This window comes from Rousettus aegyptiacus, unplaced genomic scaffold (genome assembly GCF_014176215.1).
Source record: "Rousettus aegyptiacus isolate mRouAeg1 unplaced genomic scaffold, mRouAeg1.p scaffold_m13_p_13, whole genome shotgun sequence".
NCBI lineage: Eukaryota > Metazoa > Chordata > Mammalia > Chiroptera > Pteropodidae > Rousettus > Rousettus aegyptiacus.
This window is the reverse complement of record NW_023416288.1, coordinates 76,454,344-76,482,185: the sequence shown is the minus strand read 5'-3', so window position 1 is coordinate 76,482,185 and position 27,842 is coordinate 76,454,344. Positions and strand designations below refer to the sequence as shown.

General features: G+C 35.2%; 1 protein-coding gene across 2 annotated transcripts in view; it reads left to right on the top strand.

The window, feature by feature from the left end:
- The window catches only part of VPS41 (VPS41 subunit of HOPS complex), a 166,757-nt gene that overhangs the window by 68,625 nt on the left and 70,290 nt on the right, over positions 1-27,842 (top strand). For both annotated transcript variants that reach the window (XM_016128120.2, XM_016128121.2), the window contains exons 6-9: positions 6,329-6,391; positions 9,736-9,801; positions 26,406-26,525; positions 27,654-27,800. In XM_016128120.2, coding sequence (XP_015983606.2) covers positions 6,329-6,391; positions 9,736-9,801; positions 26,406-26,525; positions 27,654-27,800 — 396 coding nt within the window. The remainder of the gene's footprint in view (positions 1-6,328; positions 6,392-9,735; positions 9,802-26,405; positions 26,526-27,653; positions 27,801-27,842) is intronic.

The window sequence follows — 27,842 nt, the reverse complement described above, 5'->3', positions numbered from 1 at the left end:
GTATGTGCAGAAAGTGAGAAGAACTATTCAAACTATTGAAAAATTTTTGTATTCACGTATTTGTAAGAAAGATCGTCTTCATTTTGATTCCTTAACGATGAAGTATTTCTTCTGAGCTGATAGCCAATTTAATTGAACTAATTTGTTGAAAGAGAATACTCATTTTTTTGAATTAGAAAAGAACTTTTATGAAGATACTTTAGGAATTTTCAGCACGTTAAATATTTTAACTATTATGTCTAGTGGATAATGAGATGACTCAGACATCTGGTACACTTCTTGGCAAACCTGTTTTCCTAGTTTAGTAATATTTATAACTGCCGTATTTTGGTGTAGACCCATGATAACATTTTTAAAAATGCTTTTGTCATTTATTAGCATTGATAGAATTGAAAATAAGTACTTAAGTGTACATTTTTATGTAAGCTAGCTCTTAACCATGGGGTAGTCAGTATTATAAAAATTGAGTAGCAAGTATAGGGAGAACTGGTAAAGTGGTTAATGATGATAAAATAAAGATTATTTTAAAGATAAATCCAGATATCTAGATCGAATGTGTTTTTAAATGGCTCTTGTTATTATTTTTCTTCAGTGTATTAAGACTTCTAGATAAATAATTTTGTTCTATTTCAAGGATAACCTTTGAGATCTATATTCAGTTTTAAAGTTATAATTCTAACAGTTTAAAATTTACTGTTTAATTAGCTGCTGCTCATTCTGTCTTTTTATTTCATGGTTTCTCTGGGCTTGAGTTCTAAGTATTGAAATATACTTTTATGTGAGTGAGAGCGAGAGCGAGAGCGAGAGCGAGAGAGAGAGAGAGAGAGAGAGAATGTGTAGTTTCAGTTTACTGGCATACAGTTTTAAGTAACTTTCTGATAAGGACTATACAGTGTATTTTCTGATCTCTTACATAGATTGCCTTCATACATAATACTAGAGTCTGTTTAGTATAGAGTTCTGCGTTGAAATATTTTCTCAAAATTTTGGAGATGTTGCTTCCTTTTGTCTGATGTTTATTTTTGTAGACATGTCTGAAGCCGGCATACTTTTGTTCTTTCACAAAACCTTTTTAATTTTTTTCTTGTCCTGCCTTGGAGCTCAGACTAATAACAATAACAACAACAACGATAATAAATGGCCCTTGTAACTCAGTTTGCTAAGTTAAAGTCTTGTTTGGGTCTGTTTTCATTAATTTCGTCTGCAACACAGTAAGTCCTTTTGATCCATATTCTGAAGTATTGTTTTCATTTCAGGAAAGTTTACTTCAGTTCTGATTTTGATTATTGCTTCAGTTCCATTTGTTTTCATTTCTTCAGAGAAACTCAATAATACTTAGGCTGGAGGCAGTATCATGCAGAGGCTACGAGCAGAGCTCTGTATTCCACCTGCTTGGGCGGGCAGCTCCACTCCTCTGCGTTGGGTAAGGTTGGGCACGTTGTTTGCTCTCCCAGTGCTTCCGCTTCCTCAGCTTTGTGGGCACTGGGCACAGTGGGAGTCCTGCATAAGAATGTCGTGAGGTGCCAGGTGTGTGGTGAGCTCTCAGTTATATTAACCATTTTTATTGCTAACCATTTATTTCTTAACCCATTGTAGTCTGGCCTCTTTCCCTCCCAAATTATTGTACCTAAACTTTTCAAGATAAGAGAGTGAATGGATAAGCACTATTCATTCTTTCTCTCCTTTCTGAAATACACGTGATAAGAAAAATTGGTCATATTGTGTGGTGCACACCTCTTCCCCCTGCCACCACATATGTGCTTTGCTTTCTCGTTGTTTTTATCCTCTCATTTCTTTATAGTCAGAGTTTCCTACTTTGTTCTCTTTATTGATTTGCTTTTTGGAGTAGTTTTATTCCATTTTGCATTCTTAATTTTTGTGAAATCTTTCTCTCTCTCCTAGCTCTATATTCAGCCATAAATATGGCTGAAAAAAATATATATATATGTATTTTTAATTACAATTTATATGTCTTAAAGTGTCAGGCAATATTGTCTAATGGTTAGGAGTGGAATTACCAGGCACGTTTTATCTGTGTGATGTCAGCTAATTTATTCATATTTCTCTGTGCCTTGATCTATTTCCTCTTCTATGAAATGGAGATAATAGCAGTACCTCCTACACTGATTATTAGGAGAAATAAATGAGTTAATATATGTAGGTTGTTTGCAAAAGTACCTGGAGCAGAAGAAACACACAGTAATTGTTAGCTTTTATCATCATCATCATCACTATTAACATCATCATCACCATCAACATCATCATGTTTTCTGCAGCAGATTCTTGGAGGTCTTCTTATCAAAGTCACCAAAGAGTTTTCTAGTGTTCCTTGTTTTTCTGGTTATTAATAAAACATTTTTTAAAGCATGGTTTTTTTTTCTCACTCCAAGTCATAGAAATTGTGTTCTGCAGTGTTCTTTTTATAGCACTTCCGTGTGTTTTTGTTGCTTGCTTATCCATTCCAGAGCAAGAAGAGCTCTTTCTGAACCTGGGTTGGCATAAAGATCCATGCCTGACTTATCATTTTGAGGGTTGTAGAATCACTTCTGAACTCCACACAGAGGTCCTTTTAATGAGCTCAGTTTCCTTTGACCAGAAGTAATTAAAGGTAGCAGCCCCCGATTGAAGTGGGAAGCTCTCTCATAATCTCTCCCTGCTCTGTGACACTGCATCGGTATTGAATATGAAAACCAGAAGCTCCCCCGTGAGGGTCTCATCTGCTACCTCCCTCAATGTAATGGCAGCTTGCATATTCGTCCCTATTCTAATTCTTGACCTGTTGTTTGGAGGTTGGGTTTGTGGGAGGCTGTTACAAAGGAAGTACCAGCTGGGAGGATTGTCTGACACTTTGGCCGCCTCACTTACAGTCCCTTTACATCACATGGTCTTTCACCCAGTTTTCTGATTGGCAAATACACAGAAATCCATGCTAAAGTGGAGAGAGATACCTACCTTCCTTGCTTCATGAGTGTAGCACTTTACTTCAGGCAGTAAAACACATATCACATACCTTTATTGAACCTCATATGGCTCTGTGGTTTTATAGTTAATGAGAACTCTAGGACTTTGTAGTAGATTGATTATAATGCCAATTGTTCTGAATTTTTTATTTTCCTTCATTAGGTATTTTTGGTGACCAATTAGAGGAGATTGTTAGGGCTGCTATAGGAGATATCATTTTTCAAAAGGATCCTATCTATTTTAACTTTTATCTGATTCTTAGATGAGGTCTTCCTAAAAGTTCTCCAGGCTGTCATTCAATGGAATCTTTTCACAGATGAGTACAGTATTCACTGACAAAATTGGCAAGACAAATAAAGAGGGAGGGAGAGAGAGAAAAATGAATGAAACCTGTTTTGGATTGTATTAGCTTTAGTAGCATAACTTGTGACCAACTAGTTTGAGCTGACACATAAGTGAAATGAACTGAAACACTGAAGATTTACAGACATCCTGCTTATTTTTTTATATTGCAGGAGAAAATAAGGACAGTTGAGGAAAATGTTATTCTGTTAAACATAGTACTAGAGAGTGACCTAAGAGTTCTAATCTTTCTTCACCACCTTCAGCAAGCAATCGTCTAGTCCACGTTCTGGGTATGATAGTGGCATTTTTGCTTCTGACTAGTTCTCAAGGATAGTGATAAGCATCAGCCTGCTAGCTAGGAACTTCTCTGATTTGTTCTTTTCTGTTTATTCCTCCTCATCACTCTACTACCATATCTTCAGTATGGATTCATAATATTTAAAGGGTGTTTACCCCGGCAACTTTTAATTTAATCTTCGCCATTAGATTCACAGTCCTAATATTTATCTTCTCATCTACTGATATCTCAGTCTTTTCAACAGGCATGTGTATCATTTGTTTATGATGCTTTTCCCCACAATAAACATCACTTACTTTTTGTTCTTAAAATCATCTTTATCTTGCTATAGGCAGAAGGAAGTTTATACTTTTGAATGAATAGTGTGCTCCAGTTTTCAACCTCTGTTATAGAGTTGTGTAATTCAAAGTTTAATATTCACCTTCACTTTTGTTTGGCAAATATTTGGGACTTTATAATGTTTTTTCCTGCTTTTAGAAATATATATCCCTTATGTACGAATTGTAGTAATGATAGTATGCAGAAGAATAGGGCTTGGAATACTTTTCTTGCTTTTCGTGACCTTAGGCAAGTCATTTATTTTTCTTCAGAATCATATGTTAAATAACATAATGGTGTTTGCCCCATACCTAGCAGCTATCAGGGCCAATTGAGGTAGTTCATGATTTTCAATTCTGGCTGCATCTCATCAGTTGTGTGCCTTTAAAAATATAATTTTATTTTACCAGAAAGTTTAATTTGTTTAGGATGGCATTTAAACATTAGTTAACTGTGTAGTGCAGTCAGGTTTGATAACCACTGAGGTGAAGTATGTGGAAGTATTTAGAGATACATTATTAGTATTAATAAAAGATTTGACACAGGACCATATTGTCACATTGTTGTACAGAATGGAAATAACTTATGTTAGAATTTAAACTTCTTAGTTTAGCATGATTATATAGAGAAGTAACTTCAGTAAGCTGACCACTTGTGATTTACTTTTCCATTAAGATTCAGATGATACAGCACCTCCCTTATTTTTATCTCATTTTTTTGGAGTTTGGGGGATCAATCAAGTTAAACTTCCATTGGGTAGAGTAAAATCTGAATGCAATGCTTTTCTTTCCCACTTCTTAAGCACTATTTTATAAGAAGATTATTGCATCCTTTGCTTATATACTTATATAAAAGCAATGATTCAATGCCCTCTAAATGATAAGAAGCAAGATCGTGGTGGGCATACATGTATTGCCAGACTGCATGTTACAGACTGCCTCAGGGTAAATCAAATGCCCTCTGTGTTACATTGTACCATCTGCTGTTATTGGAACCCAAATAACATACTTGGCACGAGGATCTAAAAGCAGTAGTCACAACGTGAATGGAGTATCCTAAAGGTTTTATCTTTCAGTGAATAGAGTTATCTCCAAAAGTTATAACATGAGTAAAATTTCCTCTTTGAACTTGCAATAATGAACCACTCATGACTTACCAAAGATTAAAACAAAAGGAAATCGAAAGCCTGAATAGTTTTATATCTATTTAAGAAATTGAATTTGTAATTAAAAACTTATCATAAAGAAGCCGTTAGACCCAGACACCTTCACTAGTGAATTTTAAAAAAATTTTAAAAAGAAATAATACCACGCTTTTAGAAATCAGAAAAACTGGGAGCACATCCCACGTGCTGGGAAATAGTTCTAAGTGGTCCTAATAGTTCCAAATGTTTGAGAGCTCCCGGAATTCTTATGTTCTTTGAGTGAGAGGGTAAATTGATCAAAACCACCTTTTGAAATAGTTTGGCTGTCTATTAAATTTGAATAGATTTGTACAACAGTTCCATTTCTAGTTAATATATCCTTCATAAATGTGTATATAAGTGCATCAAAATATTTATGAAGTGTGTTCCTTGTAGCATTATCATAATATCTCCAATATAGAAACAACCAGAAGGATCGGTGGAAGATGGATACATAAACTATATACATTGAAGTACACACAGCAATGAAAATAGTTGGCTACTACTACATACAACAGTATGGATAATTCTCCCAAAGAAAATGTTGAATGAAAGAAGCCAGTGAAATAGCTTATGGTTTAAATTATATAAAATTCAAACACCAGTACACCTTATCTATGGTGATAGATTTGAGTAGTTTGTGACTGGGAAGGGAAACAGGAGCTTCTCGGCTTCTTCTTGATCCAGGTGGTGGTTGCAGGGGTATGATCATGTCATAAAAGTGTGCCCAGCTATAAATTTATAATTTTTACTTTTTACAGTATGTATATTATTTAGAGATTTTTTTTTTTAAAGTAAACCACTCAGACAAAAGATTAAGCATGAATAAAGTTGACTACAAAGACTTTAAAGGAGGCACTGATAGGTAGAAACTTAAATCATACATTTATACACTCTCAATAAATTAAGCATAAATTGTAAATGAAGTGCAGTTCACCTGATCTCATACTAAAGTGATTAATCTTCATGGTTGAGATATATATATATTTGAAACTATATAAAATATATTAAAGGGAACTCTATCCATAGGATACTTTTAAAAGCTTAATTGCAGTGGATTACTCTCATCCTGATAGAATTGTTTTCATTGGATATTTTTAGAGACCCACAAGGGCTTTAAATGCTCTTTTATTTTTTATTATTTTTGAAATTATGTGTTCTCGCTGACTCAGCAGCCTTCATTGTTGATGTCATGGTGAACTGATCAATCTATTAACTTTTAGGTGCAGGTGTTTGGACTGTATTCTGGAGAAGAATTTCATGAGACTTTTGACTGTCCCATTAAAGTAAGTAAGTTTTGATTTTTCTAAGGATTTTCTCAGTGAAGGCCAAAGATTACAATACTTTGAGCACTATCAGTCTTTCATTAATTTTGTTGGTAAGCATATGTTAAACACTTAATGATGTACAAAATACCATTTGATGCTATAAAGGAGCACAGAATGTATATTTTGTGATTGTGATCTCAGTCTGTCCTCAGGAATCTTCTCATAGTAGGTAAGGTGATATACACTCCCTCTCTCCCTCCACCCACCTCTATCTGTGATTAAGGACAAGTTGGTAAAAACAGTATCAAGGAGTCCAAGGCTGAGAGAAGTTACTTTTAACTGTTCTTGTAAGTGATGGCTTCATAGATGGAGTGATATTGACTAGGCTTTAATAAATCTACAGGGCAGATAGAGAAGCTGGCTTTCCATGTGAAAGAACAATATAATAGAAATGGAGAGGCTAGAGAGTTCAAATTGTGTTCAGCAAGTGGCAAATAGTCTAGTTTAGATGGTGCATAAAATACTGACTTTGCAGGATTGCTGTATGGGCAGATTGGGGCTAGCTTTAGATTCAGACTAAGGAATTTGGACTCCATCTAGTAGATAAGGAGAAATTATTGAATGTTTAAGAGCAAAGAAGTGACATAAAGTGAGCTAAGCTTAAGGAAAAATCATATGGTGACTGTATACAGTATAGATTCAGAGGCTGATAACCACAAGGCAGGAGGAAGTTATAGTAGTTAAAGTGATTATTATAGTTGTTAAAGGAAGAAGCATTTATTTTTTTCACTCGTTTATTTTAACATTTGCGGATTGACAGGTAAAGGAGATAGGATCAGATAGTATTTTAGAAAGCCAAATCCGCCAGAATAGAACGTAATTTAAGGAGAAGTAATTGGGACCAGAGACAATTTAGAAGGCTAATGCAGGGCATTGCAGGATCTCAGTAAAAAGAGCAATAGTGAGTACAGGCATAGCTCGGAGATATTGAGGGTTTGGTTCCAGACCACCACTATAAAGCAGATATCACAAAGCAAGTCATAATTTTTTGCTGATGAAGGATCTTGCCTTCAGTGTGTAAACAATGCAACACCTGTGAAACACAATAAAGTGAAGCCCAGTAAAACAAGGTGTGCCTATATTCAAGATAGAGTAGAAGAAATGAATTTGGAAAGCCTTTGGGAGGTAGATTTAACAAGCCTCAGTGATGGGTTTGATGATGATGATGATGAAGAAAAATGAAGGAGCTGAGGGTAAATCTAGGTCCTTGCTTTGGCATTAATGTGTGGGGGTACCATCTTGCAATAAGGGATGATTTGAGTAAATAAATAAATGTGTACATATATATATTGTTGATAAGAAAATAGAGCTGAAAGAGGTTGAAAGATTTCAGGAAAATTGAAAAAGCAAAATGGAATAAAACTACGCCAAAAAGCAAAACTGATGCTGGAAGAAAAGCAAATTAGTTTAGATAACTGTAGTATATCGGTAGAAATGTTATGGAGGTTTTGGAAATGTGGGTATAGAGCTTAGGATGGAAATTGGCCCTAAAAGCACAAAGTTGATAACCATAGTCGAGTATGATGAAGCTATTTTTAAAGATATTATCAGGTTAAATGTTAGAGTGAGAAGAGAAAAAAGCTCATGGTGCAATTCTGGAACAATAAAGATTCAGGCAGTGGGGTGGGATGCTGGAGGAGGGGACCGGCAAGGGATCTAAGAAGAATCGGGGAGAGGGAGCAGAGGCGATTAGAAGAGTGGTGTCGGGAAGCCAAAGGAGAGAGGGATTCCAGAAGGAAAGAGTGGAGTGGGCAGCGATATGGAAGGCAGTGTGGAGAAATAAAACAGAACATTTTACTTGGTGATCATGAAGTCACTGGAAGCCTTAGTGAGGATAGTTTCATGAGCAGGAGAAGTAAACTGTAGAAAAGAAGTAGAAACAACTAGTATAGACTCTTCTTTCAAGAAATTTGATAATGAAGAAGAGAAGTCATCTGGTAGATAGAGGGGCAGTGCCCAGGACTGATTTATATAGATCATGTTTTGGCAGATGGTAAAAAATCAGTAGAGGCGGAAGATTGAAAACAAAAGGACTCCTTAGTGGCACAGCACTAAAGAATGGCATCAACTATGTAGGGAGGGAGCTTAGCCTTGAAAGAGAGTCCTGCAGGCTCTGCGGTGAGACAGGCACGAAGAAGGTGAGGAAAGCCCAACTATTGCTAAGTCAGATAGTAAAGGAGCCGCAGTTAAGGCCTATGACCCTAATGGCCTTGTTTTCTTAGAGCTGAAGGGGAGAAAGGGATAGGTTGCTAACTAGAGTTATATATTATAAGAGAGCTAAAAGGACTCTTATAAGAGGTTTTAAGAATGTGTAACAACAGACTGCATAAGTGATTTGTTTGATATCTAAGGTGGATTAAGAGAGTATTGAAGAAAGACTGTAACCGGGAGGCAGGAATTGGTTAGAGATTGACAGTGTAGAAGAGGAATCTATTCCATTGGAGGATGAAAATGTATTAATAAAAATAAAATGTCTTTAGTCGAAAGTCTACAAAAGTATAATTGAATGGATTTGATTCATACCTAGAATTATTCTATATGTTAGGGAAAAACCGAAATGGATTAGTTGGTGAGTACATGGGTTTGGGGATCAAAAGATAAGGAGGCGGAATATATGCAGGTATACAGCCACAGGAGGGGTCAGTGATGAGGGGTGGAGCAGCCTTGGGAGAAACCTGTGTAAGGGGCTGGGAAGAGATTGGGTGAGTGCAAAGCGAGTAAAGGACCAGGTACATGGGAGCTGAGGCTGGCGATAACAGGGAATGTCTTTTTTAGTTAGCTCCATAACTCTTGGGTCCTGCAGCTCTTTGGTGTAACTACACTAAATATCTGTAGGCTGCATTGCCCCACTTGTTTTTCCTGGCAACCTCAACCATTAGAAGCCAGTCTATAGCTGTACACTATATAGCTGGACAAGGACAAAGTTCTTTCTCTGGGATCCTTCTCTGAATTGTATTCAGTTGCAAACATTTGTGACATCTTGCTCCCTTGATTGACCTGCCTTGATTGACCTACCTTGCTGTCTCTAAGGAGGGAGTACCTACTCAAAAGGTCCTCAATCAGCCAGAAATTAGAATTAATTCACTCTCATATTTTAGCTTTGACCTGGTTTCATAGAAGAAATCGTCACATAAGAGCAAGACTCAAACGTCCTTAATTGTTGCAGAATATTACCTGCAACAGTTACTTCCTACCCATGTATAAGGTTAATTTTTAGATCATGCTGCCTATAATGTATAAAGGGTTTTTCTGTGCTATAACTGTGACTCCTAAACCAGTGTCGGGTTCTTGTTCCTTTATAGATCGTTGCTGTGCATCCGCATTTTCTGAGATCCAGCTGCAAGCAGTTTGTTACTGGAGGGAAAAAGGTAAATGTTGTGTATCTGCCATCACATGTAGTCTTTGCAGGGGATACTGTTTGCTCTTTAATTTATCCTGAATATTTTTAATGTCTGACTATTCACTTGGAGAAATTTTGAGAACCATGTAAGGAAATCATAAGACTGTCATCTTGGGGGAGATGTGGTCTCAGTGTTTCTCACTGGCATTCCTTTAAAGTAGCTTTAGGGCAAGAAAAAGATATATCCCCAGGCTGGAGTCTGGACAAGTTTTAAGGGTTAGGAAAAACAGAGTGGCATGTGGTAGTGCTAGTGGGGCAAGTTTTGATTGGAGGATTTTGAAACTTGGCCAATAATGTAAAGGGTTGAAGGGCAAGAGAAAGTACAAAGGAATTTAAACCTGACAGAGTTTGATTGGTCAGTTCTGCATTTGTTCATATTTGGTCTAGGCATCGTATCTTTCTTATTGAAGGACAACCTTTTGCTTCATAAAGGGCTCTGGTGGTCACACTTCTATTTGAGTTCCATACATAGACTGAAGATTCTTAGTTCTGGCGCCATCTTGAGGATAGTGTGGCATAAGTACAGTGCTGTCTCTAAAATAACTCAAGGATTGTATTAATCACCAATTTGCTTGAAGAAAGCAGAACTAGTATGCAGTTTCAATAGGACAGGAAAGCATACTCGTCATTACCTTACTCGGCATTTCTCAAGCACTGGTTTTAGTTCATTGTCATGGTGGAGGGGCAGGTCCTTAGATCCTGATTCTCTTCCATGGCATGAGGCCAAGATTGCACCAGCCCATTGTTATCCTTAGGCTCTAGCCTCATTAGCTTCACATAAAAATATATGTGGGATTAATCAGTGGGAATTGCAGATTTAATCTAACTCTGTCTCTTAGATCTGCAGCTAATTTGCCCCTGAAAAAAAATGACTGTCTCACTTGTGTTTGTTGACCTCGTGAAGATTAGCTTTAACATTCCTCTTACATTCCTCTTGTTAAAGTATTTCTTTACTAAACACTTTTCTAGTAGGACATGTTATATGAGATATAGCATAAATTCATTTAGCTCTGCTTTAAACTTATACATTTTTAATTTAAAAGTCAGTAGACATAAAGAATGCTAAGCCAATGAATTTTTTTGTTGTTTCGTTTTTTAAGTGGCTTAAAATAATAAACTCTTATTACCTCTTAAAAATTCAAAATTTGAGTTTTAAAGCATGGGTTACTTGTGTGGTTCTGGCTTTAAACCTTTCTTCAGATTTCAGCCTAGATTTTAGCCAGGGCTGCAGTTATCTGAAGGCATGACTGGAGCTGGAAAATCTGCTTCTAAGATGTCTTCTTGATAATAATCCCTCATAAAATATTAATAACTTAAAATATTGATAAATCACTGTGGTTTCAGTAATTCCTTAGTATGGGATACAGTTTTGAGTCCAGCTTCCAATTTTAGGAGTTTGAGATTTTATAGTTGCGCCCTATTTCTTGAAGGTATTGGTATGAAAAAACATATTAGAGATAATACCAGTAGCGATGCCCAAGTGGTTAGACTCAAACTCTGAAAGTAGGATTTCTCTTTGTCAGTTTCTGTTTTTAATAATCAGCTTATTTGTGGAGTTTAATGATTGTTTTTATACTGTGATGTATACGTATAGTCTCATCAAGTTTGCCACAGTAGTTTTGCTACAAGAATGTCTTGTCAACCTGCAGGATGCCAGGGATAATTGTGCAAATAACATATTCTTCATCTTTCTGCTGAGCATTTGATATCATTTGTGGACATCTTTTAGGAAGGACAGTGTAAATGCAGCTGGGCCAGAGCTCATTGAATAGATACTTGAACATTGTGTGAACAAAAACATAGCCTATCACCCAAGTGCAGATGAGGTAATGTGGAAAGAAATTGGAATTTATACAAAGATATACATTATGATAAGCAGTAAAATGGATAGAACACTGAATGGCAAGAAAATCATGGATTTGGTTCACCTTTTTGGTTACCATTGACTACTTGACAAGTTTTTCTATGTTCATTGCTCTTTAAGAGAGCATTCTGATTTACTCCTTTTTTCTTGTCAAGTTCTCCAGATACACATCTGTAGACATTTTCCAAGCACAAAAATAATTATATGTATATAAAATGAAAATAGTTCCAACTATCTGGTAAAAAACTTTTAAAAAAATGATATTAAGTAGAATTTCTGGATTAAAATAATTTAAAAGAAAAACATGTTTAGTATATTATATAAAGGGCTTAGTATATTGGTTTTGATAAAAGTATATGTGTGCTATTTTGAAGTGAAGAATCATGATTACACATGTCAATTTAAGCGATGTTAAGGCTTCTCTTAGATTTTTTAGTAGCTTTGTTGGTATATAATTTGCATACCATAAAGTTCACCAGTTTAAAGTGTACAGGTCAAAGGTTTTTAGTACATTTACAGAGTTATGTATGATCACCATAATCTAATTTTAGAACATTTTCGTCATCCCAGTAAAGAAGCCTTATGCGCATTAGCATCACTCCCTATCCACCTTCCTTCTCTTCCCAGTCTGCCAACCACTAATCTACTATATTTCTCTATAAATTTGCCCATTCTGAATATTTCATATAAATTCTGGGTATTTTGTGTAAATCAACTTATACAATAATACATGGCCTTCTTGTTTGGCTTCTTTCATTAGTTTTCAAAATACATCCATATTGTAACCTATTTTAGTACTTCATTCCTTTTTATGGTCAAATCATATGTAATTGTATTGCTATATCATATTTTATTTAGTCATTTATCAGTTGATGGACATTTGAGTTGTTTCCACCTTTTTACTATTATGAATAATACTGCTATGAATATTCATGTACAGCTTTTTGCATGGTGATGTATTTTCATTAGTGGGTATGGAACTGTTGTATCATATGGTAACTCTACGCTAAACACTTTGAAGAATTGTCAAACTGTTTTCCAAAGTGATTGCACTATTTTGCATTCTCACTAGCAGTGTGTGAGGGTTAATCCTCTACATTCTCACCGACACTCATTTTTATCTGTCTTTGATTATAGCCACCTGGTGGGTGTGAGGTGGTATGTCATTGTTTTGATTTCCATTTTTTAAATGACTGATGTTATTGAGCTTCTTTTTTATGTGCTTATTGGCCATTTGCATATCTTCTTTGGAGAAATGTCTGTTTGAATTCTTTGCCTATTTTTAGATTGAGCTTGTCTTTTTATTTTACAGTTGTAAATTTTTATTTCATGGTTGTAAATTTTTAAAATATATTTTGGATATAAGTCCCTTATCTATATATGATTCATAAATATTCTCAATCTGTGAGTTGTCTTTTCACTTTATTGATGGTGTCATTTGAACTACAAAAGTTTTTGATTTTGATGAAGTCCCATTTAACATTTTTTCTTTTGACAGTTGTGATTTTGGTGTTCTATTTATGAAATCATTGTCTAATCCAAGGTCATAAAGATTTATGCCTTTGTATTCCTTCTAAGAGTTTTAGAAGGCAGATTATTTCAAGCATTTTGATTTGGAGTTCTTTCCCTTTAAAAAGCCATGATAATTTCTCCTACTTATATTAGAGGCTTAAGAAATAAATATTGGTATGTCAGTATGTTCCCTGTTCAAGGACTTGAAAAATACAGATTATTTACTGGTTACTTTGGATTCTGTAAGTTTATTACGTAAATATATATTAGTTAATAGTAAAAAGAAGTGTTTATTCAATAAACTATAGTGACCTCTTCAAATACAGTTAAATAACTAGAGATTTTCAAAATGTGCACCAGCTTAATGTGGTATGCAGAAATCTCCAGAGTCCTTCCTCTGTTATGTATGTGGTCTGCATTTTTAAAGATCACTTAAGCTGTAGAGTATTGGCATTAGTGTGTTTTGTTTGTTGTAAAATAGATTTATTTAATTGAAGATATTTCAGGAAATATTTCTGATTTGGAACGTATTGTTGATTTAAAAAACTAAAAAAAAGGCTTGTAGGTGACATTAAGAAAGGAGTACTATTGTGAAATGATTATTTTTTTTCTTAAAGTATTAGGTACTTTTAAAGAGGAGCTGATTTTTTTTTTTTGCAACTGAGTTGCAGCATTTTAGACCTTTGAAAAATGAAAAAAATAAAGATTATGTTGGCCCAATCAAAACTCTGATGATTGCAACTGCAGTTTTCAGCTAGTACAATAAACTAAGCAGAACAAGTTTGAAGAGTCCAACGTTTAACCAATGGTGATAACCTTGCAGTAATCATATATTGTAGATACCAAGACCTCTCTGTTTAGAGCAGATGGCACATCATAGGCGGAAAAGAAAATAAAGACAAATATCATGTAACTGAGAGGTTATGACCTTCTGCCTTTAAGAAATAATTTAATCTTAAAAAAAAAAAAATTGGAGCAAAGACTAGACAGATGACGGTATAATGTAGAGTAAAGGCATTCTTAACCCTCAAGATTACTGATCTTCCCTAGAATGACAGCTAAATGAATCTTGGAATTTTATGCCAACTTCTGTAAACAATGGTGAAAGTGGCACGGAGACTAGAGAAGTGATAGAAATAATAGAATGAGATAGTCGTGATATTATTTCTTAAGAATATTTGGAAGAGATGTCTGTTTTATTATTTTAGTTGTTTTGATTTTATTAAAATTTTAAATTCCTTAAAAACAGTTTTAAAAAGTAATTAGAACATACAATTTAGAATAGCCTTGTAAAACAGCAATGCAGCAGAAAAAGCCTGAAGCTATGGTTTGACCCGTTTGTTGATATTTCCTTTAAACGCTCTAGCTTCTTTGGTCTTTAGAGATAACTTTTTATCCACCAGGGACTGGGAAGAAGAGGCTTTAGTTCTGTCTGGCATAAACTTTTATTTTAGGTTTTCAAGGTAACTTGTTAGTTACCCCGAAAATAGCTAGATTTATGGACTCCCCTGCTTAACACACGAGCATATGTAAAGCTTATTCTAAATTCTGTTTTCTTTCCATGTCAGAAAAAAAAAAAAAAAAAAAGGAAAAGAGAAAGCACACTTTTTAGAAGTGCCATTGGAGAGAGCTTTGAAACACATGTACGAATGGATTTTTTTTTTTTTTTAAGTGTAACCTTGTGTAGCAAGAATTCTACTATATAAGCAAAGCAATGAGGTTTCTGTTTTAGAAATAAGTCTGCCAGGTAGATCCTGTCTGGATTTTTTTTTTTTAATTGCTCCACTTTCTCTCAGCAGATACACTTTTGTTTCCTATAACCTTTACCTTTGAACTCCGAAATACATTTCATAATAACTGGTTCTACTATTTTGACAAATTATTAAATTGTTGCAGTCCTGTTTGCAGAAGAGTTCATTTTCAGAAATCAGATAGTCAGCTGTTTGGCATTGTAGTGAGATAAAATGAGGGGACCTGGCCACAGGGACAGATTGCTTTGTAAGCTAGAAAATGTCACTCAGCAAACAAGCAAAGGACCTGTGTGAATGAAATGAGGAAAAGCTCACTGTTCAGGGCTGAAAGCTTGCGGTGGATTTTACCAGAAAGAGGTGGTAGCGTCAACTGGCTTCTCTAAGTTTCCAGTAGTTATTTGTAACAACAAATTGCATTATGATCTTTTTTGGAAGAAGATTCAGTAGAGCAACTTTTTGTAATAATGTGAATCTTTTTAGACTGCAATGAGCCACTGTGACCACTAACCGTAGAAATGTAGAGGTGCTTCCTTATACATTTGCTTATCTTCTGGTCAGATTGGAACTGGGGTTCTTGGGGTCAAAAGGGATTTGACATCAATTATACCTGTCAGTCTGCTGTCCAGTGGATCTCTAGTATGATATTTCTGCAAGTGAGGTCAGTTGTTTGATCTTAGGCAGCCTTCTACATGCAAACTTTTCTCACACATTGCTCTACAGACAACCATCAATTTTGTCCTAGTGGTTGTATGCTGAGCCATTTTAAATAAATACCTTAATTTCTTCTAGGTACTGTGTTATAAATTGGTTCCATTCCAAAAACTTCATTTCATGCCATAAAATACCAAAATTGATCAAAACTCACCAATTAATAGAAAGTAAAACACAAACGCAACCTCCACAGTCATTTTTTTAGGTATGTAGCACTAAATTGTAAAAAAGCTATGCTGTAAAAATATATTTGGGTGTATATGTGCCGAATGGGCTGAAGCTAAAAATAGAAATCCAGTGCTTAAAATAGAAATCATTCTTAGACTCAAAAATAAGCATTCTTCATTGCTTTCAAAATTAAGTTTATTTGTCTCAAATATTAATTACTTTTTTCATATCAATATTTTGAACTCCCACAGTCTTTGAGATGGATCCATTGCAACTTCATTTTCTTTAGTGCTACCATTGTTTTATATTCATCAAAAGCCTGTTGAGAAAATAGAATCCTTTTTTCTTTAATGAGTTCAGCTAACTTTTCCATATATAATGTTTCCAAATGGATTGCAGCTTCCCCTGACTTCTGATGTCGAACCTTCTGTCTTTCTAGAGAAATCAAACCCTCTGCTCCTTGCCGAAAATATCTTTCTTTGTATGTTGAGAGTGCTGTGATTGTCTTTAAATGTTTTGAATAGTTAATGACTGTGCAAGAATTAACACCTAGTTCAGAATGCTTGTCGTGTTTTCTTGAGTTTAAAGCAGTTGACCGTCATTAATACTGGAAGGTTTTTTTTTTAAAAAGATAAGTTTTAAAGATATGTTTTAAAAGATATGTTTTAAAAAAACATATAAAGCAAGGGTTCACAATTTTAGCCATTGTACGTTGGTGTCACCATCACAAACTAAGTCACAGTAATTTCACTGGAATTTTGGCATCTTGAAGACAACTTTGTGTCAGGGTCTATGTTGAATGCTGCGAATACATAGTATCTGGGTTTCAGGAATGGCAGTACCTTTTCAAAAACAAGACAGGTAGAATGCTGTTAGCAGAAAGCAGTTAGTCAATAAAACCATTAATCTGAGTGGCAATTTGGTAGGAAAATGAGTATTCCAAGTCTTTTGAGAAGAAAAAAACATGTCTGTGTGTGTATGTATCACGATGGGGGTAATTTTGCAATCTTTTGTCATTAAGCATTTTGGATTTTGCCCCCTTTTATCTGTTGCCTTTCTATTTTCTAATTCAGTTTCAGCCAACATTCCTCTTTGATGTATGCAACAGTGAAAATTGGAGCAAATAAAATGTCTAACAACAGTGAATTAGCTGTATCTTGCCCTGCAGCCAAAGATCACCAGGAACACACTAACCGGGTATAAGGAAGGTGTTAGAAAGAAGTTATTATAGGGTTTGGGCTGGTGTGAGGTGATTTGGGAGGGTCTAAGGAAGAAGGGTTGTGCTCTAGATTGGATGCTGTCAGGAAGCAAGAATAATTCTGCCAGTGGGTATCGTAATAAATCTTATCTAGAAGAGGAAGGATTAAATCGAGGCTATAAACATAATTGGTAGTGAAGCAGCAGTCTATTATTTTAGCCTGGGTATGGGGATGTTTGGTCATTTGTGTGGCATGGAAATGTTCATGTTTTGTCTGCATTCAGACATGATTATGGAGTGATACTGTTTTTGTCCTGATTCTTCATGGTCATTAAGCCTATCTGACGTTGGTGTTCTATGAAATTGATTATATTCATTCAGAGAACACCAGGGACTAGCTCTTGAGTGCCAGGCCAGTTCCTGGATGTCAGCTTCCCTCTTTCTCTGTTGGAACAATTCAGATGCCCAGCGTAGTTAAATTGCTTGTGTTGAGCTACTTTACAAAAATATATGATTGGTCTTATTTTATTTTATATTAATTTTTTCTAGAACTATAATCTGTGTATGTATGTATGTAGTAATATTCATGGAAGGTTATACTGCAAAGTATTAAAAATATTAATATGTTATTAACAATGTCTGAGCAGTATTAAGAGTGTTCTTTCTGGCCTTCACTGGCTTTTATTTTCTGCATTTTTTTTTGTTTGTAGTAAACATGCATTCCTTTTTATAATAATAAAAGGACGCATAAAATAATCTTAACTCTTTGAGTCTCTTTTTACCTTACTTTTATAAATTATATGAAATCCCCTACATTATTGAAGTCTTTTCTTAACCCACATCTTCTTTAATCATTACATAATAATCCATCCTCTGGGTCTATTTAATTTTCTTAACCCTTTGCATATTATGGGACCTATGGGTTGTATCCAGTGTTTGGTTATCATAAATCATACTGTAAGGAAGCTAGAAATCTTTAGGTATAAACTTTTGTCTATGGTTCTGAATGTTTTCCTAGAACTGATTCCTAGGTTTAGAATTATTGAGTCAAAGATTATGATTATGTTTTAGGCTTCTGATACCTACCACCAAGTAAAATTGCATGCCAGAACATGTACCTGTTTCACCACATCCCATTTGCCAGTTTGATATACAAAGATAATTTATTCTATTTTGTAACTTCTTTTAATTATTAATGATTTTGAACATTTTTATTTCCTAGTCACTTATATATCTTCCTTTGCGAATTATCTGATTATATTCTTTGCTTGGGGCAGCTTTTAGTATTACCATAGGAGCCAGAATGGTGAAGACTGTCTATTTGATATTAATTGTCAGTTTGAGTGCAAATTATTGCTGCTTACTGAATAGTCTATAGCCTTTTCTCCAATTTTGGTGAAATCTGTAATAATTATTCTTGTTCCAAGGGAGACCTTATATAGGAATCATAATGAGACTTTAGAGTAGACACTAAAGTGTGTAAAAGAGGACAAATATGTGCTACTACACAGATACGCATCTGCCCCAAATCGTTAGTCCTGCCACTTCCACAGAGGCTATCAAGGACAAGCCAGTGCATCCAGTTAAAGGCAGGTTCATGCGACTTGGTTTCTTCTGCAGATAGTGTCCTGACCTTCCCCCCCCACCCCCATTTTGCTTTTCTTTAAATTGAGTGAAGTGCTTGTTCAAATACATAAACCTTTGCATTCCATGTGACTTTTTCTGTTATCTAAAGCATAGCAATTTTGTGTTTCTTTTTCATGTTCTCACTATTCAGAGATCTCCCTGCAGCCATCTATAGATGATTGAGATTATGTATAGTTAAAATTAGAGATATTTGCCCATCACACAGAATATTAATCAAAGTTTAATTACCCAGTGGATGACTTCTGTGTTTTCTCTTTGGTACTGAATCAGTCCAGCCTGGAAATGTAGCCCAAGACTGCTGCACACTGAAAAACAGACCTAACATATTTGAACAACCAGCTCTATAAAGTCTGTGAGATCTTTAATGGAATTTATTTTTTTAGTGGTAAAATTATTTTAAAATACCCCATTTACTTCTGAAATCATATTTGCAGTTGTAAATTTGTATATGTAGAAATTGCAGATTTCTAGTTTAAATAGGAGCCTACCTCGCATGCTGGCCTCATTTGATTTCTAAACTCATGGAGGTGGAACGGTAGATACATAGATTCATATCTATCTGTCATCACTAGTTTTTAATATGAAGGAGACTTCTCCTAAATAACAGCTCTAATGTTTAGCTTCTTTTGTTCACATTGAACTCATAGCTTGGATTTCTTGGTCACTAAATTGACTGTTACCTTATGTTGATAGAGTTTTTTAAATTTCAAAACATTATTTGTCTACATAGTTTTCACAGGATTAATTAACTGCTAGAGGTTGTCCAGAATCTGTGTGGTGTTGGTGTTGTGTTTACTCAGATATTGCTTAGAAGTGGCCAGTCATCCAATGGTAGCAGTATTTGCCCTGTATTTAATTGCTTTTAACATGTTACATTACCTTTAGGAAAAGGAGTTTAAAGGATTATAACTTGTCCAGAAAATAACCATTGCATTTAAAGCAAAAACACTTTTGGGAAATTCCCTTTTTTTTTTTTTTTCCTACAGATTTATGATCTCTCTTGATAGTGTTTGGGAAAACTCTGTGTTTTAAAGTTTGGGACTGAGCCAGAGCCAGAAGCAAGACAAAGGCACTATCTGTTCCCTGGCTCCTTCCAGGTCACTCCTGCCTCCATCAGGATTCAAGTCTGCTGGCAGCAGCCAGCTACCATCCCATGTCTTCTCTGTGCTCACTAATTTCTTATCACTTGCCTTCTTGACTTAAAATTCATTTCTAATTTTGGGTTTGTGAATCCTGTGACAAGTCCTCTGCATCCCTTTGTCTAGTTTTACAGAGAAGAGTCTTATTTGGCATGTTCTAACATGCTTGTTTTTGCTTTTATTTCTCTGTTTCTCTATTACCTTGAGCTCCAGCATCTTCCTTGATTGAGCGTTTTACCTTTTGTGGAGTCTTTTTTTCCTCTAAGTCCCTCGGTCCTTCCTCTAGGAACATACCTGGTGTCTGCAATGTGCTCAGAGCCTTTTATTCAAGCCCTGCTCTCTTGTCTGTTACAGAGTAAGCACTGTTGCTAGTGTTTAGGAAGCCTGAAGGAGTCCAGTGATTTATATACTTGAAAGATCACAAGATGATTAAAAAGGGGCCAGTGTTCCCTTTCCTCCATCAGGGAAGAGTGGATGATGGGTAACGATGGGTGTTATGCGACCAGAATCGACGGCTTTTATTATATCTCGATATATAAGGGAGATTCTGGGATGTGCATCCTTACCATGTGGTAGTGTCGGAAAGTACTAGATAGATTTATCAGCACAAAACATAGGAGCATAAAATATATTGCTGAAAATGTGAGGGCTCCTCTATTGAAATATAAGTACCGAGAGTGCTGACTGCCAGAATGTGGATTTATGGGAAATAAAGCCCTAAAATACTTTCTCCAACAACAACAAAAAAATAGACCTTTTGGAAACAGTTTCTCTTCTCTATGTACTTAGCTCCTATTGAGCTTAAATTGCTCTCAGTATTGTGATAATGACAATTCAATATTACAGGATGTAGAAGATGAACCAAATAAATTAACCAGCTGCTTTTAAGGTAGTTCACTCAATGACTAACCCTCTAAAATGCTTTGTAGAACATTCGTGCTCAGTAGGTCTCTAGGCAGTTTTATGACTAGAAGAAAGAAATAGATTTTATTAAATGTCAGTGAAATACAGGCAGGTAGTTTTGTGGTAGTTAAATTAGCGTAGAATGTTTGTAAGAAAAGCAGGTTATCTTTTCTTAAATCACTGAAGCAGAACTTTCCTTGGCATTCCTGACAGACAATGTATTTCTGCTTTAAATTCCCATAGATAAGGATTAAAAAAGCAAATGGAGAGTGGATTGTCTGGTTCTTCTTCTGTATGAAACTGTATGTCCTACAAAATGTTATAAATCAAATCCTGCATGTACAGCAGACTTGTATTTGGGGAGTTTCAAAGGACAGTAATGGGAATGATTCCATAATTACTGGCTGACATTTAAGTTTTATACTATGTATAGATTGGAAAATAGGACTCATGAGTAAAGAATAAAGTGGAGTGGAGAGGGAAGGCAGAAATAAATGTTTCAAGGGCCAGGCAGGGAACTTAGAAGAGAGGAGCAGGCTAGGTGCAAGACAGTTGGGAGACGTGGGCGCTGCAGCGATCCAGAGAGCCTTCTGTAGGTATATACATTTCAAATAAAACTGTTGAGGCCAAATGAGAGGCCAATTGGCATCTCTGAAATAAAGGAATTGCAGTTACCTAAACTGAATAGGGGAAGATTAACCTTAAAAGTAGTTTTCAAATTTTTGACAAGCTATGCACAAATTATGTCCTCAGGCATTGAGCAAAGAAAAATACACCAACATGTCAAGACAGGATAAGTGAGCCCTTTCTCAAAATAAGGGTATATGTTAATTATATGACCAGTCATAGAGTACCTTCCTTAAATTTTTGAGAATAGGACAGATTCCAGTATGTCTAAAATAGGACGCATTGGACATTACTAACTATAGAATGGCTTAGTAACTGGAGAGTTTTGGGGAATTACATAGCTCCTCCTGTAGCAAACACATTGTATACATGGACAATGAAGAAAAGAATAGCACTAGTAGACCTAGGAAAACCCACTCAGTATCTGCTATTATATCTTGTGTATCTAGAAAAGTGTAAGATATGGTCTCTTTTCCCAATTCATTTGCAGTCTGGGAGATGAAAGGAAAATACATGAATCTCAGTTTTGTTATACCCTGATAGAACCAGCCAGCGTGACCCTAAAAAATATACAGAACCAAGAAATTAAGGGGAAGTTATTCTAAATGATGATGTTCCTAATATATTGTAAATAAATATAAAGGTGAAGTGATTGAAACGACTGCTTTTTGAAAAGCCCGAGAAAATAACATGAATCATCTCTAAAATTGTAATATGTTAGTTAAAATTTGTTTCATTTACAGAAGATAGTATATTAGCCTCCGCCCCACCCACCACCAAACTTTTTTTTTTTTTTTTGAGCATTCAATTGCACAGAATGTCGTGTGCCTTCTATACTATAAAAATATTAAGGGAGAAGCTTCTTTGCTGCTTTGATTCCATATCAGAGCAGGATACACAGATTTATTAGAACAGAACTCTGGAAACTTGGACACTACCATGAAACGGACTAAATTCAGGAGAGTTCTTTGCTTCCTTTTCTTCCTGCCCTCTGCTGGAAGTTTTCTTGGTAGCTAGAGCAGGAGACAAAGGGAGGCCAAGGTCCAGCTGGCCTCAGCTTCCTCTCATTACCAAAAGCACACCAGCCGCAACAGAAAGGATTAATGGGAGTGAGTTTGGGTTTTGGTTGGAATTGAAACAAGACTTATTAATAATTTTCTGAAGTTAATGTTTATTTAAAATATAGTTACAGTTTATGTGAATTCTAAACATATTCAACATACTTCAAATATTCCTTATGTTCCAGAGAATTTTTGATATTGTTTTATCGTTTGTTTCAACTATTCTCCTCAATTATCCTGACTGTAAAAATAAGAGAATGGATTTTTGTCCCCATATGTATAAACATTACAAAAATAATTCACATTTCATGTAGAATAATTATAACATAAAATCTGTTACCTGTTTCTAGTACTAATTATGATTACTTTGTGATGTATCTTCAAACTTTTATATATGGATACACATTTCTATTTTTTTTAAAGAACACCATATTTAGTACTGTTTTGCAATCTGCTGTTTTATTTAATATGACCTGGACATCTTTTTATGTTAATAAATATGCATATGTAAAATCATTTAAAAATGGATATATATTCTTCATATGTCTAGCTCTACCACATTTTATTCAGTCATTCCCCAGTTGTTAGTCTATTTCTGGCTGTTATAAATAACTCTACATACGTCTTTACACACTTGTCTGATCACTTCTCAGAATGAATTTCTAGGTGTAGACTTACTGGAGTCATTTTTAAAGCTTTGAGTGCATAATGCTAAAGAATACTCCAGAAAGGTTGTAGGACTACTGTTCAGTAGTTTGAGGGTGCCTTGCTCTCTGTGTGCACACACGCATGCGCACACACACGTACCATTACCCCTACCCCAATGTCTGACCTTATCATTTTGATTCATCTTTGTCAGTTTTTTCTTTTCTTCTTCCTTCATCTGTCAGTTCTAGGACCATTGATTGCTATACTATTTTCAGTTAATTTTATAAAATGTTTAACTGTCTAACAGGGCAAACCCACAATCTCCTACTCCCAGATTGCTTAATTAAAAAAAATAATCCTGTTATTCTTATATATTTTAAAATGAATTTATAGCATTTTAGAAGTTCTAGAAATAATTCCTTTGAGATTTTCTTTGAGCTTGTATTAAAATCATAGGTTAACTTAGTAAGACTTAAGCTCTTCAGTGAAAATTTTGAGTCTTATTATCCAGGCACGTAATGTAAGTTTGTTTATTTAGGTCTCCTTTTATATTCCTTGGTAAAATATTTTTTGTTTCTGTCATATAACTAGTACCTACACATCTGTTTTTGTTCATTAACCTTTAGAGCTATGGACTTTCTCTTGTTTACAATTTTGCTTGCCTCCCCTAAAGTTTAAGTTTGTAATATTTGTGTTCTCATGTTCAAAGTGCTTAGGATAGAGAGTATTTGCTTATTTTAATTTCAGTTTTTTTGTTTTGTTTTTCTTATCCATTGTTACTAATTTCTTGCTTAATTTTGTTGTCACATGAGGACAAGAAGAATTATTTTTAAAGTTTTCGGTTTTATGACTGCCTCATTCCTTTGGAGTCAAGAATAGGAGATTTATTCCCTAGATAAGTCATATTGTTTTCAAATACTTAATTTTCCATATTGCTAATTTTTTTTTCTCTTATTAGTGCCTATTTGCTGGGAGAAGTCTATATTCAGTATCCAGAGTTGAAGTTGCTGTGAATTTATCATAGATTTTGTGACAACCTGTCCAAATATTTTATTCTGGACTATTGTGAGAGAAGGGAGTTTTATGTTTTCATTTTTGCCTAAATTGGAACATGACTGTCTGTTGGAAAAATGGCTGCTAAAGAATGTAATCATTGGTGCAGCCAGGAAAGTGCCGTATTTTTTTTTTTTTTAAAAGTCTGCTTTCTATATTTACTAACGAAGCTCGAAGTGTGTACAGTTACTGCCACCTCTCAGAACGGGCACAACTGCCCTTGATAGGCACCTTCCAGTTACCAGAGTGCTTATTTTCCTTCCAAACTGTGTCACCAAGTGACAGTAAGAGTGGCTACTCAAGTGTCAGCTACCAATGCTGACTGAAGCCTGTGTGACCCTGAACGAGGTTACTCCCTGACCTGCAGCTCCTACTGTGTTAAGTGTGTATGAGGGGGTGGGGAGGATGGCATTCTGGTATCTACCCAACCAACTACTACCCAGGTAAGCTTTTTCTTGTAGTGAGTTGAATCATGGCCTTGACTAGAATCTTACTTTTATCATGTTTTACAGAATTTTTAATTTAAAATTTGAGGCATATTTAATTTTTCTAACATGGGTACAAATTGTTCCCTTTTAATACTTAGTCGGTCATTTCTGGGTGGGAATTGGTGATGGAGAGGAGCTCGAAGCCATGCTGCACCACACTTTCCTCCTCACCATCCAGCCGCACCATCCCTTCCAGCAAGTGGCTGTAGAGCTTCCTCTGGACCCAGCTCACAATCACTTCCACCTAATTCAGTCAGAGATGGAAGATAAACATTTTGATCTTAACAGTTCCTTATGTTTAATACAGTTGTTTTTAGCTACCTATCTTTAGTGGAGTGTTTAGCAAGAGGTGTATTCTCAGCCTGTCTTCTTTCCCTGACTTTAAACCCACCCTATCACAAAATACTGAACACATTCCGTGACCTCCTCGGCTCTTAATGGAGGCTGAATCACCCACGGGTGTCTAACTGGAAGCAGGGAGATGTGGTTGTGATTTCTTCCTTAGAACCTGGCCTGAGAGTGGGCAAGGTGGGTTAGAAGGGCTTCGAGAGCGTAGAAGACACCCTATATCTAATAGGAAGACAGGACTCTATATGTTCAGTAAAAATCCTATGTCCAGTTTCTACCATGGACTATGTGAGTCCACCTTTCTTTTCCAATGATAATAGAGAACTTCAAACACTTAGGACATTTAAAAATGCCTGTACTCTGCTTATTTGTGAAAATGGACAATTGTTTAATTTTAAGCATTTGTTTTTTATTTATTGTGCCCCTTCTGACTATAGGAGCCCAAATATTGAAAAAAATATTTTAAAAATATATGTAAAACGTGAATTTACCTCCTTTGTTCTGTTATTTTCTCCCTTTTGGGAGGCTGCAGAGGGACACACAATATCCTAAGGTAAACTGAAATTGACTCTGATGATAGAGATTTTTAAAATTCTGTTATGGAATCTGTCATCAGCATTCGCTTTCAAATGGTAAACTTATGTTTTAGGATTAGTGTCTGAAGTTATATATTATACATTATACATTGTATAAATTACATCTTGTGGATATTAAATTGTTATCGTATAAATGTCTTAAAGGTTTTAAATTGGATATATCGAGAAGAAGTATTTTATTGTGTCTTTCATAATTCGTGAATTACTAGGACTACATCTTCACCAGTTATAGAGGTTTTTACCAGTTATATTTGGTAATAAAGTTTATCCAGATCTTTTTATTATAGAATCTTCCCTTTAAAATAAAGACCTAGCTACTCTGAATTTTTAAAAGAAGTTTAATCATAAAGCAAATTTCTCTGTGACATTAATTACTGCTTAAACGTCATTGTTAAATTATTTTTCTTGGGTTAAATGGGAAACAGACTGCTTCTAACTATTGTGGTTTAACCTATAACTAATATCTTAACTTTCAGAGAAAAAATTATGAGATTTTGATTTCCCAGTTCACAAAATAAATTAATTCCTGGACCATCATTTGAAGAACATTCCGTGATACAAATCTTTTGACTGTCTCAATGTGCATATTTTCCGTGAATTTTGGTATTTTGGTGCCATCTTGTGGCTTGGCTTTATAGTAACTTCAACACTCAAATGCATTTTTAAATAGTGTTTTGGGAGGGGTAAAATGTAGTGGAAATTCTTTCCAAAATGCAAATTATGTATTAACATAAGTGCATAAAAAAATGTTGAGAATAGCTTGTTTGTCATTTAGTCAGTGGCCAAGCAAAAATAGTAAGGATGTTAATACATGCTTCTTGGTTTCTGAAATTCTGTTTTTATGATCTTTATCCCTAGTTGCTACTGTTTGAACGATCTTGGATGAGCAGATGGAAGTCTTCTGTTCTGCATGAAGGAGAAGGGAACATAAGGAGTGTGAAGTGGAGAGGCCATCTGATTGCTTGGGCCAATAATATGGTAAAAGCATGTCTCCATCTTCCTAATGCTTCATTAGAGCCAAAAGAGTAGCCAGACTGAGAGAGCTGTAATAACGGGAAAGATGTTACTTGCTGCAGTGGTCATTTCTAAAATATACAAACAAATGGCGATTGATATCATACCTAGAAGGTTAAAGAAATTAGATTGTTCTTAGCTTTCCTAATAGAGTAATTCCCAACATGTCATAGACTCTATTTTAGAGGAAGAAACCTGAGGCATGGAGAATAGCCATGAAAATGAAAAGCCATCTTAATAATTGAAGGGCTGCATTGGGAATGTGGTCTTGAAAATAACATTTGCCTATTAGCCAAGGGCAAGTAACAGTTGATATGAAAAATTGCAGGATATTGTTGATTTCGTTTTTACTCCCAGTATAATCACAGGCAAAAAAATAGACCCGCCTTTTAAAAAGTAGGTCGTAATTTTTTGGTGCTCCACTTATTTCAAGTTTATTCAGTATGAGAGCAAGTAGAAAATTTAAAAATTGTCTTTTTGACATAAGGAATTTCTTTTGGAATTTCAAGGTATAACTTAGTAAATTAGTTCTTTTGTTTTAAATGCTAGCAGTCTCTCAGAACCTTCCTTGCTGTTCAGGAATTTTCTTACTTTTCCTGGGTCACCGTAAAGATAAACTTGTGGCCTCTTGGTTTATTTTTAGTTAACTGCTTGCTCGATATTTTGATTTGAGTACTTTAAATGTCAGTTTTAGTTTTCTTAGTGGATTTTCAGTTTCAAAGTGTTTCTAAAAACAAACTTCATTTTTGTAGTAGAACAGTGCAATTAGAAATGTTATTTGTCTGTCATTTTGGAAATGCAGTTGTCAACATTTGTACATTTCACATACCTCTTGTATTTGAGCCACTGATGCCATCTACTAATAAAATCTCTTTTGTCCAGAAAGAAGCGTAAAGGTTTTCTTTTTAGGTTCTCACAGGTTCGTGTGGAGTAGGAGCATTTTCCTTTGCCTGGCTCCCAGCCGTGCTCAGTAAACACTGTCAATATTTTGCAGTGCTGGTTATTGGTGGTGCATAGCAGTAACCATTAATAAATTTTCCTTTACTTTTCTTCTCTTGTGTAGAGAATACTTAACATTGTTTTATTTTCCAGGGAGTAAAGATTTTTGACATCACCTCAAAGCAGAGAATCACCAATGTGCCTCGGGATGATATAAGTCTTCGCCCAGATATGTATCCCTGCAGCCTCTGCTGGAAGGACAATGTGACACTGATTATTGGCTGGGGAACTTCTGTCAAGGTTGTTTTGCTTGTCTTTATAATAAGCCCATGTTGTTATAGA